The sequence below is a fragment of the Actinia tenebrosa genome, unplaced genomic scaffold, assembly GCF_029948245.1.
Source record: "Actinia tenebrosa isolate PJP-AT-01 unplaced genomic scaffold, QUT_ActTen_1.0 PGA_scaffold14__42_contigs__length_11649687, whole genome shotgun sequence".
In the NCBI taxonomy this organism is placed as follows: Eukaryota; Metazoa; Cnidaria; class Anthozoa; order Actiniaria; family Actiniidae; genus Actinia; species Actinia tenebrosa.
In genome coordinates, this window is record NW_028292574.1 from 10,621,685 (window position 1) to 10,637,411 (window position 15,727).

Consider the following 15,727-nt stretch of genomic DNA (forward strand, 5'->3'; position numbering starts at 1 on the left):
GCTCTTTTTGTCGTTTCTAAGAAGCGAAAACTACGACTTTATTGAAATCAGTCTAGATATGCACGGTCAATATGCATATGACGGCGCGGGTTGGAATTTTTGGTTACAGACGGGGTTGCCTCACAAGTAGCCTAAATTTAGATTAAAGTGAATGGTGAAAATAAAATCGGAAAAACTAAATAATATTTTCTTAAGAAAATTCAAGGTTACGTATAAGGTTAAGATAATGACCTCCGTAATACAAAAGAGTAAAAAAATATTATTTAGTTTTTCCGATTTTCGTCGTTCACTTTAATCTAAATTGGGCTTCCTGTGGTTGCCTTAGGGTTTATAAATAGATTTTTTTTTTTGAAACCCACAATCCTGATGGGTTCCAATGTAAACAGAGGGTTTGGTTAGGGAGCAGGAGGATTCTACCAATATTCCATGACTAATCATCCATATTATCGACTATTCTAAAATCCGTTGTTACATTTAGTCGAAATGGCAGATCTCATTCGGATCCTCCTCAAAGCAAGCGAGAAATCCGCCGAAATAGCAAGAACATGGATAAAACAAGACGAATTATTTAGTTTACTTGTGGAAGAAAAAATCGGCGAAGCGAAGAACGATCGATTCGTACAAGATTTCAAGACTTTAACTGATGTCCTCGTTCAAGAGACCATCAAACACGAAATTTTGAGTCAGGTAGGATAATTATCTAGACTATACGCTTGGAAAAAGAAAAAATATATATATTTAGTCAAAAAAAAATTACATGTATTTCTTTGCCGGGTAAATATGATTTTCTGTATGGTAATTCTTTCATGTAACGATTAATGTAACCCCTGACGTAATCTGAATAAGAATACCCGGCAACTTTTGAATGAATGGTGTCTTATTTTTTACAATGTTGGAAATTTTATAATAGGAATGCATGCAGTTTATAGAAAGTTGAACTCGTTTAGTTTCTTACCACTGTGCCAACGTAGGCCATGCAGTGAAACCAAATTCCATGCATACTTTAACCTTTCCCGTTTCCTTTACGCCTGGAGTTAATTTATCCATATTTTCCCCCATGCTCGCAGAAATAACAGTACTTCAATTAATTAGTACCGGACGCCATTCATTTGAGACTTAAGGAAAAAATTATCATACTCCTTCACTTTTAAAATCCCTTAAAAATTGTCATAACTTCCAAAAAAAAAAAAAAAAAGAAACTTAAATTTAAACTTAAACCATACCACACAGCTAAACCAACCAATGAAATTGTGGTTAACAATATTATAATTGAATGGTATTTTAAAGAACTCTGAAATACACATTTTCATTATTTTTAATATCCTATAAATTTCTCGACAAGACCGTTTTAATTTCATGTTGATAATGATGTTGATAATGATGACATTTAGAGCTATAAAAATCCTTTTCTGTTAGCTTGATGACCATTGTTCAACTGTGTCTCAACTCTGTGGTTTGAAAAAAATATGTCCAAGTCTATATCAAATTGGGGAGAAGTTGAGAGAGTTTATAAGATACCTCCCTACCCCACCCCCCTCAGAAAGTTTCATAACCAAAAATGCTAAAATGTCACCCTCAGCCATCCTCTGCCAATATAAGTTAACATATATAGATATTCTATTGAAGTGTCCATTTAATTGCCTTATCATTCTCAACCAATCTTTTGCCAATAAAAATTATGGGATAGATATTTTCTGTAGGCGTCCACTTGTACAAATAACTTAACTTAGTTAATATTTATATATTGATTTAGTTTACAGAGTTAAATGGCTATATTTATGGAGAAGAGTCCAATGTATTTACAAACAGCAAGGGATCTAGCATCACTGTGGAAATAAAGGAAAATCCAGTGGCAACAGCAAACCATCTCAGAAAGGTCATGAATGATAACAATTCTGCTGCAACATTATTAGCGAATATAGTGCACAACAATGTTACCATGGTTACAGAGCAAGATGATGAAAACCTAAAGAACATAGGTTTTGAGCTTGATATCAACAACATTGGTATCTGGATAGACCCAATAGGTAAAATGTTTAGTATTATGCAAAAAACAAACCAGCAATATGTAACCCAAAGGTTCTTACTTCATTCTTCTCTGTTTCAACTGTTATTATATTCTATCCTATCCCATCCTTTTTCTTCCCATCCTATTCTGATTATTCCATTTCATTCTATATTCTATTTTATCCTACCCTATTCAATTTCTATGTATCCCATTGCATTCTATTCTATTCCTTTGAGCTTTGTTATATTCTATGTCATCCCATCCTATTTCATTCCATCTTATTCTATCAGGTATTCCACCCATCCCAGCCCATTCCCTTAAATTATATTCATAGCTATTTTATTTTTTATCATTATATTAGAAAGAGAACATCTCTTTTGGTTTTGAAACAACAGCTATAGACTGGTGAATTATTAGATTATTATTATATGTTGAACAAAGTTTTTCCCTCTTTTTAGATGGTACTGCTGAATACATAAGCAGAGCTCAAGGAAAGACTGAAAATGGTATTCTTTCCAAAGGCCTTCCCTGTGCTACAGTTTTGATTGGTGTTTTTAATAAAAGCACAGGAGAGGCCTTGGGTGGTGTTATCAATCAACCTTTTTCAAGATATGATCAGAAGAACAGAACTTGGAGAGGCCAAATAATTTGGGGTATTTCTAAAAACCACTCTCTGTCAGATAACAACCTGAAAACCCAGAGATCTATCAACAATAACAATGAGGATTGCTCTTTGAATAATTGTGGGAATCCTTTTTCTGTAGTCATAAGCAGCAGTGAAGATAATGAACTCAAAGAAAAACTAAAAGCAACTGGAATAATGATGCATGAGATTGCAGCTGTTGGCTTCAAGCTTTTAAATGTCATTGATGAAACAGTAAATGTCTACTTGCTCAGCAAGGGGTCTTCTTTTAAATGGGATACATGTGCAGCACACGGCATTCTCAACAGTATGGGTGGAGGGGTGGTGTCCTTCCAGACAGCAGTACAGATTGCTTCCGAGTGTGGATTTGCTGATAGTGATCTCCTAAAAGAAAAATTGAAAGATTCCCAACTTGTCTACCACAAGCCCGACAACGAACTCTCTGAACCAGGGAAAATGTGGAGTAATAGTAAAGGACTTATAGCTTTTAGAAACTTTAAAGACTTATTTATTATTCTTAAAACCCTTACAGTTAGATAGAAATTAAATGAGAAATGTCTTAAAATTTTAACATTCAAACAATGAGAAATATTTATTTCGGGGGGGAGGGGGAGGGAGTTGATTATGCCTTTAATTGAGAAAAGTTTTAAGTTTTAGAATCCTAATCCTGTGAAATTAGGTGTGTGAGTGGGGGTTATAGTAATATGAAGCACTTTTAATTTTTAGGGGGCTTTATATGCCTTGACAAATGAAAATTTTTTTTTACAATTTTAGCAATTAAATCTTAAAAAATATTTGGGGGCAGGGAGCAATTACAGCCAAGAAGCAGTATAAGGTATAATACTAAAGGGAAGGAAAATTTCTTTTTAGTCATTATTTGGTATAATCAGTTCAAAATTTGAATATAAATTGTAAATAAGCATAGTATAATATATGGTCAACAGAAGGGCTGGCACCTACAAATTAAAGATTCTGGTATTAATAGAATCAATAAGCCATAAATATCTATTATAAGGTAATGAAATTAAACTAGCTTATTTGGTTCAATATCTTAATAAATCGATCAAATTGATTTCAAATCTTTTATTATCATGCCATTTTAATCTAGCTAACCATTCTCTTTCTGACTTCATTGTTTTCGGTCTTTCTTTGATTAACGGCAACAATGATTGTCACAAGACCAAAGAAATGCGGCTTATTCACCTATTGGGCACTCTTAGTCCCAACGGGATTAATGAACGCTTTACTTTCAACTAACCTTTTCTTTTGTCTTTTGATTGTTTGTTTTTGTTTCCTTGCCTACCTTGCTCTCATTGGTTTCTTTTGTCTTATTCTATCATATATACACTCCTTTCTACCACTTCTTTCTCTTTTACTCCGACGAAGGACTAGCGTCCGAAACATCAGTAAGTTTTTTCATCTTTTCACGGTGTATAATTTACCTTTTCATCATTACTGTTTTATTATCATCTGTGATTGTCACACCTGTACATGAACCAATTTAGGGAAGCACAGGTGACCTGTGCTACTAATGCACCACTTCTCACCAATGCAACCCGGGTTTCGACCCTGCCGGCCTTGGTGTCATATGTGAGTAGAGTTGTTTGTTGGTTCTCTCCTGTGCTTCAAGGGTTTTTTAAGGTCTCCATGTTCAAAAATCAGTTCTAAATTCTAAATTATTCGATCTATCGCTTGCCTTATCAATTTGGCTACCAAACCTGTTAGGCATTACGTCGTCCACCAAGGGGTGGTAAGGCTGCGTTCATAATGTGTGGCAGAGGGGGGGCAGGTGAAATTTAGGGGAGATTGGAAAACTTTTTACCAGTAAAATGGGGGGGCTGGAAAAAAATTTCAGAGAATTGGGGGGGGGGGGGGGGGGGATGCAAAAGTTTTTGAAGAAGCTACGAGAGATTGCCCGGGAGGATGGTTATTTTTGGGGAACTTCAGGTGGGAGTCTTAAGAATTTTTTTGTCATTTAAAGATTTCACCTGCCCCCCACCCCCTCTGCCATACATTATGAACGCAGCCTAAATGCATTAGAATGGGCTTCCCAATCACACGCGCAGAATCGTACGATTTGCGGTCGCGCAAAAATAGAGTCATGGAAGACGTCAATCGAAGTGTTTCCATAACATCAGAAAAACATGAAAAGGGCAAGTGCCTATGTGGAATGTCATAGAAACCGGACCAACACGCAGGGTCTTAAAATAACTGAGGGTTAGACCTTCACGTCTCGGATGATCACGTTAATGGCGGTCCCGTCCCTAATTAACTAGAGACGTTAACAGAAGACCACAAGTTTATCATTTGAATTACTGTCAAGTGTTATCCTCTATAAACAAAGTTAATTTATTTTTATTTTATTTTAAACGCCTTGGTAACGTCCTAAAAAACCCTAATTGTTACAAAGTTTTGTTGGTCTACCTTCTACTGAACTTACTACTTTAAAAAATTGTGGAATTTCTTACAAAGTTTCTTCACGGATGTACGCACTCTAATTAACTACTTTAGATTTAGCCAAGATATGCAGATGATGGCTTTTATCTGAATCACTTCCGATTCCGTCACAACCGTGCTATTCATTTTTACAATGCCTCATTAAACATGTATTTTACTAACATTCATCTTTGAATACACTTGTACATGCATGCGTGAGTATGTATATCAGAAACCTGCATAAATAATGTCCTTATGTAGTGCTAAGTTTCAATGCGGAACAGTCGAAGCAAGTAAATGGCTCTTTGATATACTAGCTTTAGATTAACCTCAGGAAATAATGGCCCTTGATTACAACAACATAGCTACAGTTGTGGGAGCAGAGAGCTTCCAAGAAGCGGCTATAATCTTAGAAGGTCCTCCTATCGAGATATTCGCCCAAAGAGCAGCACCAACAGTAGTATTCAAACCTCTACGACAAACCAGGGGAAGGTTTTACTATGAATGCAAAACAGCCACAGCAGGATACATGCAACTGGGCTGGGCTGATGAAGATTTCCAAGCCATCGCCGAGCAAGGGAAAGGTTGTGGTGATGATGCACATTCTTGGGCATACGATGGCAAACGATGCTTAAAATGGCATGAAAATAAGAAAGAAAAGTACGGTGAAGCATGGAGCGCTGGCGACGTTATCGGAATCGCGATAGATATAGACCAACGTCAAATAATGTTCTCGCTTAATGGCAAGGACTATGGAAAGGCTTTCGAAAATATTTCCATCAGTGGAGGTATTTATCCTTGCATGTCACTTGCTCGAGGAGAGAGAGTTCAAATATTCCTAGGAAACGAATCTGACCCATTTAATCATCAGCCTCCTGCCAGCTTCCTGCCTCTGACCATCGCCTTTCCTCCAGAGGTCATCAAAGAGGATCCTTACAACAAGTTCTCCAGCATTGCTAAAGTGATCAACATGGGACTTTCAGAGCACAGTTTTAGTGTGTCATTCCCAGGTGAGATGATGGTAACGATGATGAGACGTGGCCTAGACTACGAAGCCAAAAAGAACGCGCTGATTCACGGGGGCTACGAGGCGACCTTGAAAAAATGGCAACAAATCAAAGACACTTTGGGAAACATTGATAACATTGGCTTAACAAATGATGAGATATATGTAGTTATATGCTATACTCTTGAAAAGCCTCCAGTTTATCGATACTTTAATGGAGACTCAAGAAAAGGCTATGGCGGTGATGGAATGGATTTCCCTATTTTGACTTACTTGCTCCGAGAAGCTTGCAGAAAAATTTTGGCAGCGACGCCGAAGCAAGAACGCACAAAAATCGTATACAGAGGAGTTTCTGTCCCGTTTGCTGCTGAAGTTGGGCAGAAAGTACGCTTTGGGTCATACACGTCCACAACAGCCAATAGGCAAGTTGCAGACGAGTTTAGGAAGACTTCTGAGGGAACACAATTCGTCATTGTGACCAAGATCGGAGCTCCTATCAAGATGTTTTCGGCTTTCCCTGAAGAGGAAGAAGTGCTTCTCCCTCCGTACGAGATATACCGAATCCACAGAATTGAAGAGTCCCCAAGTGTCATTCACTTGGCAAGCGTTTTTGAAGACGACTTTGTGGACAGATATGTTGCTGATGGTAATGCTGTGTACGAAGCAAATAATATGGCAAAAAATGCTTAATGAACACTATGGTCATTGTAGGGATAATACACATTGTGGGGACATAACATATCATGGAGAGATCATGCACACATTATGTGTACATCACATCACTCGCATTATTATGGGAAAATGGTGACATCACACATTATGGGGACATCACGCATTATGGGTAATCACACATTATGGGGACATCACACATTCAGTGGGGACATCACACATTATGGTGACATCACACATTCAGTGGGGACATCACACATTAAGGGGACGTTTACCTATTATGTAATCTCCCCGCAGCAGCCCTGCAGCCGCTTTAAGTGTCGTCACGCAACACGCTACCTCCCCTTAACTTAATGGCGGGAAGGAGCGTTGCGTGAAGAAACTAAGAACGGCTGCTGGGGAAACACATTATGGTGTCATCACACATTATGGAGACATTACGCATTGTACGGACATCACATTTTTTATGAGGACATCACACAGAGTGAAGGCATTTAACCCGTGGAATAAAAAATGCCAATCAACGTGTAATAGTCAAATAGACACAAACGAAAACAATGGAATTAGGGTCTACTAATGTTTATTAGTCTAATATTAATTTCACAGGTTTAGTGACTTCACTATATTACGCTAACACTTATTTCACGGGTTTATAAAAATCACTCTAAATTCATTTCATTAATTAAAATTCAGGCATCAAGGGCGGATCCAGGGGGGGGGCAAAGGGGAGCTGAAGCCCCCCCCTTCAGCAGAAAAAAACGATGCTTTTTTATATTGTTTTCCGTCGTGTTGACGGAAGAAACTCAATTAGCCCCCCCCCCCCCCCCCCCCCCCTAAAATTTTGGCTGGATCCTCCCTTGGGCATAATATTATGTACGCCGCCATCTTTGATATTTACTTGAGCCCACGCTATTTTTCGCGGATAACCGTATTCGTCAGCATACGTCATTACCACAGGAAGACCAATCAACAAATTGATGTCTGCCGTGCTCCCTTGGTCTTGACCGTGCAATATGTTTCATTTATGCTCATCCGAAATTGCAAAATAAGTAAACATAAACTTTGTTGTAAGGAACATTCAAATATCTCTTTAAAATCTTTAAGTATTTTGAACTAGCAGCCAAAAGAAAGATTTTGGTCTGTTCACTCAGCAATTGCCAACGATGGTAAAACAATGGTAAAGCAAAGGATTGTGCAGGGTCACGCTTGAAAAAAGTGAACAATAACCTATAACAATAGAGTTTCCTAACCATTATGGGTAGCATGGGTGGCGTTCGCGGCTAGCGCGTCGTCTTTCACCGCTGTGAGTCCAACAGGTCGGGTCGCTGGTTCGAGCCCTGCGGTCGCCACATGTGAATTGAGTTTGTTTGATGTGTTGTTCTCTCCTATGCTACGAGGGTTTTCTCCGGGTTCTCCGGTTTCCTCCCTCCATAAAAATCAACATGTGAGTTGTGTGCATAGAACATTAAATGTAGTGGTAGTGCGTGTGAGTGAAAAGTGTCCCCAATTAGTGTGAAAGCGCTAGAACGACTAGACACTTAAATAAAAGTGATTTATTTATTTTATTTATTTCCCCCTCTATTAACTATGGTTTGCGTTTAGCCTACTTTCACAATGAAATAAAGTCTCTTGGCTTGCGTCGCTATTGGAGCTTCTGGAATTACAGAACGCCTTGTACCATGGGGCTGCTTTAGTGGACTCTAATATTATTGTAATGACATATGGTGCTTTTTCCGATTGGTGATAGAGAAGATTGAGTGTTAAAAGTGAAAAGGAATCCTTGATTGACGTGTTTTAAAATTGTTAACTCACAGTAGTATACATGTTTATACTACGCTGTTTCCACGGTGAAGTTTGAAAGCATGAAGAAAATTATACATGGCTAGAGATGTCTTGCCCTTTGATCACAATTTATTTAAAGTTATCGATTTTTTTATTGAAGTTTTGGCTTCCGTGCCTTCTTGCGCAAACTCATTAAATCTGAGATGATATTTCTATTTAAGACAGAAGACACAGTGAACAGCCCAGCGAACATGGCCCCGGCAAAACCACAGGTCAGAACATCTTGTCCAGTCAGGTACAATCCAGGAATACCCGTTTCTGGACGGAGGTTGATGCAGGTCTCGGGGCTAAAGCGATCCTTGTTGTGATCTATGCCATACATCTCCCCACGAGGGGACGCGATGTAATACTGATTGGACAATGGCGACCCAGCATCAAAGAACTCCTCCTTGTCTTCCAGCTGAGGGAAATAGCGGCACGTTTGCTGCCACATACGTCGGGCAATGCGAAGCTTCAACTCTTCGTATTCTTCCCCTCTTTTCATGACCCTCATCTCTTCCCACTTTTCAAACCATTCGAATGGTGCAAACGAGACGATAGTACAAGTGGATTTTCCTGGGAATCGCTTCTCCCATTCCGGGTCTTTAGTGGATGGAAATGAAATAAAGAGAAGAGGGATGTCATGATTGCCTGCTTCTTCTGGACTCATTTTCAGGTATTCCTCGGTGATTTCGTCGCAGTTGTTGCCAGTGAAGGCCCAGACGTTACTTGCTTTGATTCCAAGTTCCTCCTTCGTTCCTTTCAGTCCGATATAAACAGACATTGCACCGACGCCATGCCTGACTCCTTTGGTCTTGGGGAGGATATCATTTAATGGAGAAACACTGGGTGGCAGGAGTTTTTCGTAAGTGTTGTAGAAACCAGCAGCAGAAATAACAAGAGGGGCGAGAATGTCAACATCACCACTGCTTTTAGACACACGTACACCTGGTCAAGATTAAGATGAAAATTAGACGAATAAATGAATAATAACGTTGGCTTTTTCGAAAACAAAGGAACGTAAATTTTGCTGAACAGTGGCTTTGTTTTTGATGCAGTACATCTCTTATTATACTCTTTTAAAGCTATCTCTTTATCATAATGTCGTATTATTAATGTTATGAAATGTTTTAGATATCCAAAAGTAATAATTCATAGTTTTTGCGACGTACCTTTTACATGGCCCAAAGGATTCAAGAGTACCTTGTCCACCTTGGCCCTGACCAAAACAGTACTGCCCCTTTTTTCCAAAGCTTGTGTGATGTGGAGTGCAATCTCGCTGGCACCACCACGGGGATAAGAGGCACCATGCATGAAATGGTTGATAAGAATGGCGTGCATGGCAAAACTGGCTTCTTTTGGGATAGTGCCTGGCAACGGAAGGGGAAGAAATGAATAATAAAATAGGAAGGAAGGAAGGAAGGAAGGAAGGAAGGAAGATTGCCAGGTAGGTTACTTTATTTTGACACGGTAAAAACATCAGTTATACATACATACATACATATATATATATATATATATATATATATCATGTATACAATGTGGACCATGAAAGGCAAAGGCACGTTTCTAATTGCTCTCTGGATTTCAAGCTTTTTCTACCCCTACGTTGTTCTATACAACGCTAGAAGCAACCAAAGATTAAATAATACTACCGGGACTCTTCCAGGATCAAATATTATTGGAGAAAATGAAATAGTGATTGGCTTTCTGGATCCGGAAAATCAGCTCCACGCTGCTAGCCAAGCAATATGGCGGATCAACACACGTGTTATATCGAAGGTGAAAAGGTCGAAATCATCAACCCCCTTTTACAGTAACTCCGTTTCAAGCTTTCATCAGGTACTAAAACTGATACATGACATAGAAGTGAATCCAGGTCCACAGTCTTCATGTGCCAAACGACGGAGGAAGAAAACTAATGTCACCATAGCCCACTTGAATGTACGCTCCCTGAAGTCGCGCGAAAACTTTCACTTGGTCGCCCAAACAATCACAGAAAGTAAATATGACATATTTACGATATCCGAATCCTGGCTGGACCCCTCTACGTGCAATGCAGACATCAACATCCCTGGATATCTGCTGTTTAGACAGGACCGTGGAACGCATAAAATCGGCGGTGGACTAGTCGTTTATGTCAAAGATAACTACAAAGCTTCCACCATAGAGCATATATCAACAGTATCCGAAACGAACTTCCAACAACTCTGGCTAAAATTACAATGCAAGAAACTTAAATCATTTGTGCTATGCACAGTCTACAGGCCTCCTAGTACACCGATCAGCTTCCTCGAAGACTTGACCACAACTTTCATAGACTCCCAACTACTGGGACTTGACACAATAATAATTGGAGATACAAATACGAACATGCTGGGAGACTGCCCCGATGGCCGTGCTTTAACTAACTTCTGTTCTACTTTCAATTTACTTCAACTTGTAAAGGAACCCACAAGAATCACTGACACATCACAAACTTTAATAGATGTAGTCCTGACAACTAACAAGAACATTATTGATGTTTGCGAAGTCAAAACCTCAACAATTAGCGATCATAACTTAATATTGTTGACTCTCACATTGAAGGCACCAAAACCACGGGCTTCATATATCACGACAAGAAGCTACAAAAATTACAATCCACATAAATTCGTCCAAGACTTGGCTAAGGTTCCTTTTCATGTTGTTAATATTTTCGACGATTTTGATGACCAAATTGATTCATTCAATTGCTTATTCTCTGGGGTTCTCAATGAACATGCACCTATTAAGGTGACAAAAATAAAATCAAGACCAAACCCCTACATTACACCTGAAATACGTCAGCTCATGAAAACACGCAATCAATGGCACAAAAGTGCAATCAAGACAAAGGATAAACTACACTGGAATGCATACCGCTTCTTTAGACAGGAAGTCAAGCGGGAAATCCGTATCGCCGAAAAACAACATGTACGTTCCGAACTTCAAAAGAGTAAAGGAAATACAAACTCAATTTGGAAGGTTATAAATCGCTGCCTTCCCAGAGAAAGACCCCTTTTGGCTTCAACTGAAGACCCTGCCATCCAGGCTAACAAGTTCAACGAGTACTACACCACTGTTGGCCAGTCTACAGCTGCCAAAGCGAAAGCTCTCTCAAAAGAACATAATCTCGGTGTCCCCGATACACTGCCTATACCTGCTTTAAACTTCAGTATCAACCTTACTTCACAGTTTGACTTCAGACCAGTTAAATAAGAAGACGTTTTGAATATCATCACCGCTATGCCCTCAAATAAAGCTCCAGGAATAGACAGAATATCCGCAAGAGTCCTGAAAGACAGCTTACCAGCGATGCTTCCAGTAATTACCACCTTAATCAACAATTCGTTCAATACAAGTACTTTTCCACAGTCGTGGAAACTAGCCGAAGTTATTCCTTGTCCAAAATCTGAAGACTCAGATGATCCATCCAAAACGCGCCCAATATCTTTACTACCAATCATGTCTAAAGTCTGTGAAAGAGCCGCACACTCACAACTCACCGAGTTCTTAGAAGAAAACCAAATAATATCCCATCTTCAGAGTGGCAACAGAAAACAAACACCATTCCACTGAAACTGCCCTCCTCTACTTTACAGATGAAATTTTAAAAAACATGGATGATAAAAAGGTGTCAATCATTGCACTACTAGACATGTCAAAAGCCTTTGATAGTATTCGACACGACATTCTCCTGTCAAAGCTTCAAAGTATGGGAACTTCTAACACTGCTATGGCATGGTTTGAGAGCTACTTGTCCCATCGGAAACAAGTGGTGAGGATAGACAATACTTTATCTGACGCTCGCTCTCTTATCTTTGGCGTACCTCAAGGGACAATTCTCTCACCAGTTCTGTTTACTCTATATGTCAATGAGCTTCTATCTATCCCAAAGCATTGTCAAGTAATGAGTTATGTCGACGATACGAAGCTTTTTCTTGCCTTACCCTCGAAAGAAATCGACAAAGCTATCCCTGCTCTAAATGAAGATCTGAAAGAAATTGCAAAGTGGTGCTGCATGAACTCGCTTCTCATCAACCCAGATAAGACAAAAATACTAACTATTGGTGTACCGCAGCTCACAAAAACTTTACCATCACTCAAAGCAACACTGTTAGGAAAAGAGATCGAAGCCGTTCCTGTCGCTAAAGACTTGGGAGTTATTATCGATAGTTGCCTAAGTTACAACGAACATACAACAAAAACTGTTTCAACCTGTTTTTTTAAACTAAATAGAATCAATAGAATTAAACACTTATTAGACAGAAAGACAATATTATTACTCATGAACTCATTTATATTTACTAAATTATTCTATTGCTCTACAATATGGAGCAATACCACTAGGGCAAATAAAGCCAAACTGCAACTGGTGCAAAATTACGCGGCAAGGATAGTCCTTGGCCTCAGGAAATATGATCACATATCCAAAGGGATTAAGTCTCTTAAGTGGCTTAATATAGAAGATAAGTTATTTTTCAATGATTGTGTAATGGTACATAAATGCCTTCACAATCAAACACCTAATTACCTCACTCAGAAGTTTATATATAGATCTCAAATCCACACTAGATCGACCAGATTCAATGGGGATCTGAATCTGCCCAAATGTAGACTAGCTACGGGCCAACGTTCTTTCGCGTTCCGCGGAGCTAAAATTTGGAACGGTCTCCAGAAAGACTTAAAATGTATAAATGACTCTAAAATTTTTAGAAAACGACTTTTTAATTATTTAGTTTCAATAAAGTAGTTTAATTTACATATTGATTATAATTGTATATACTTATATTTATATTCTTATATTTTATATTCTTATAATAGTATCATTTATATTAGTGTTATATTATATTTATCTATATTGTTGCTGAAAAGCCTTGTAAAAAGGAGCCTCAATAAATGTATGTATGTATGTATGTATGTATGTATCATAATACGTATTAAAACCTGTTTTACATATTTGCCGTGTGGGAGTCTGAGATGTAGATGCTGACATCCTTAGTTCAGTTGGTAGTTCATTCCACAAAGCTACACCACTGTAGCTAAAACGTTTTTTAAGATAATCAGTGCGAGGCTTGTGAATGCTAAGTTTATTACTAGATTCTCTTAAATTGTATGTGGTGTATTTAGGGACAAACAAAGAAAGAAAGTAAGTAAGAAAAGGAAATAGAGAAAATAAAGTGAAAGAGGTCCAATGCCATGTTTAAAAAAAAAATACTTGGAGGACAAGAAACAGGACTAGTACTAGGGACTATTAAAAGTATTTGCTTGAATTGCACCGAAATGTATTTATTAGCAGCATGTGCACCTACCATAATCTCCAAAACAGTAAGCTAACACCGTCTTAAGGTCTCTGTTATCAGTTAATTCATCAAGAACCTCTGTTAACGATCTCTTGGCCATCTTGAAGTAGTCAGTGAAGAGATGTATGAGACCTGTAGATACAAGAATCCTACCAAGCCAATAGGGTAAAGCCTTGAGAACAAAGAAACCCATCGTGCTCTTCCTCATTTTCTGAAATGAAAATTAAACAAACACCATTAAAGTGCAAAAATAGTCTCTGGCACCCAGGATACAATTAATCAAATGGGACCATTTATTTTATAGGGGTACAGTATTAAAACAAGCCATGCCGATAGCCTGTCTGGGGTGATATCCAGCCTCGAGTCAGTATGGTTTCAAAGGAAGCTTCATTCGTCTGTACAGAGCAAAGTCACCGGCTGCCTATTTTAAAAAGTAGTTATTACCGACTCAGTTTTCTCTGTTCTACTGTTATATCTACAGTCCTGCACTACTGTATAATTTAAAGTTTTAAGGTACTACTAAAGTTGAGTTATAACTGAGCTCCAATAGCATCAGAAGTTTTAGAAACATTATTTAAAAATACAATATGCATTATTGCACTTCATTTGTTTAGTAGTTTCGTACTGATTGATAAAACACGTTTTTAACATATTTTTGACATATATTTATGATTGGTTAGCCTCGTAAGAAATGGTTTACACAGTAAAATGATTCCATTACCTTTAGAAGCTCTAGGTACTTATCAATGGCTTTCTTTTCATCAGGAAACTTTTCATACAGGGCATGCCTATATTCCTCTTTTCCACTCATGATTGGGAAGATTTTTGGTTTACTCAGGTCACCTATTGCTACTGTATCATACTGCTTCTCCAGAGGTGCCCACTGTAGCTGTCCGTCCGTCAGTTGGTCAATCAGGAATTTTGTCATGGTATTATTTTGCATTTCACCAATGTAATGAATTCCAGTGTCAAATTCAAATCCTATAGACAGATAACTCGTATATAATTTTGGGACTTTTTTTTTTGGCTGGGAGGGGGTGTGTAGGAAGAGGGTAGGGGGAGGGGGAGGGTAGGGCTGGTATAGTAATCTTTCATACAGTAAAAAGTAAGTTGATCCTGACTGTGTTTCCACTTAAGGATTTTTGGGAGTAAGGAATGTCTAGTTTATAACATATAACTTCAAATATACTTCTCACAGGTCTTTAAAGGGAAATGCAAATAATCAACTTGTTCAAAAGAAGCATGTAACTGCAAATGTCTGCTTTGATTCAATTATTGTGCAGCGATAAATATCATCAGATCACACTAAACAGAACTTTTATTACAACAGTGCCTTTCTTTTATAATTCTGCATGGAGTAATACTTTACCTTTATCATGAAACGTGTGACAGCAACCCCCAGCTTGATCATGTTGCTCCAACACCAACACCTTCTTGCCCGCTTTAGCCAACAAACAAGCACAGGTCATGCCTCCAATACCACTACCAATAACCACAGCATCGAGGTTCTCCGGGATCTTCTTGGTTGCAAAACCCTGTTTTAAGATCTTATCTCTCTCGGATTGATCCTCTATGATGGGTTCTGCAGGTCGGACAGTGTCTTCCTCAAAGGGATTCCTGCCAATCGAGTCTCGATACCGACGAAGACGGAAAATTATTATCGGTATTAAAACCCCTAATATAGCAGCTAGAAGGACAATGTAGTTCTTTTCCTTGAAGGCATTAATTAGGAACACTAAAGCCTTTTCAATGAGAACCATTTTTATAGAGATAACTTCCAAAAGAATCAAAGGATTGCGAAAGAGTCGAGTGAGCCTGGT

At 38.5% G+C, this 15,727-nt stretch overlaps 3 protein-coding genes across 3 annotated transcripts; 2 read left to right on the forward strand and 1 right to left on the reverse strand.

Moving 5' to 3' along the window:
* The first annotated feature begins 380 nt into the window (after nt 1–380).
* LOC116300482 (inositol polyphosphate 1-phosphatase) lies at nt 381–3,255 on the forward strand. Its single transcript, XM_031709358.1, has 3 exons — nt 381–687; nt 1,754–2,027; nt 2,467–3,255. The coding sequence occupies exons 1-3, from the start codon at nt 484–486 to the stop codon at nt 3,189–3,191; spliced, it is 1,203 nt and encodes a 400-aa protein (XP_031565218.1). The 5' UTR covers nt 381–483; the 3' UTR covers nt 3,192–3,255.
* A 2,060-nt stretch (nt 3,256–5,315) lies between these two features.
* Nucleotides 5,316–7,569, forward strand: LOC116300481 (uncharacterized). The gene has a single exon (XM_031709357.2). The coding sequence runs from the start codon at nt 5,428–5,430 to the stop codon at nt 6,781–6,783; it is 1,356 nt and encodes a 451-aa protein (XP_031565217.1). The 5' UTR covers nt 5,316–5,427; the 3' UTR covers nt 6,784–7,569.
* A 736-nt stretch (nt 7,570–8,305) lies between these two features.
* On the reverse strand, nt 8,306–15,699 carry LOC116300480 (all-trans-retinol 13,14-reductase). Its single transcript, XM_031709355.2, has 5 exons — nt 15,277–15,699; nt 14,629–14,888; nt 13,917–14,118; nt 9,756–9,953; nt 8,306–9,531 (listed from the first exon to the last, which is right to left on the reverse strand). Exons 1-5 carry the CDS (start codon nt 15,665–15,667, stop codon nt 8,696–8,698), a joined length of 1,887 nt encoding a protein of 628 aa, XP_031565215.1. The 5' UTR covers nt 15,668–15,699; the 3' UTR covers nt 8,306–8,695.
* Nucleotides 15,700–15,727: the final 28 nt, after the last annotated feature.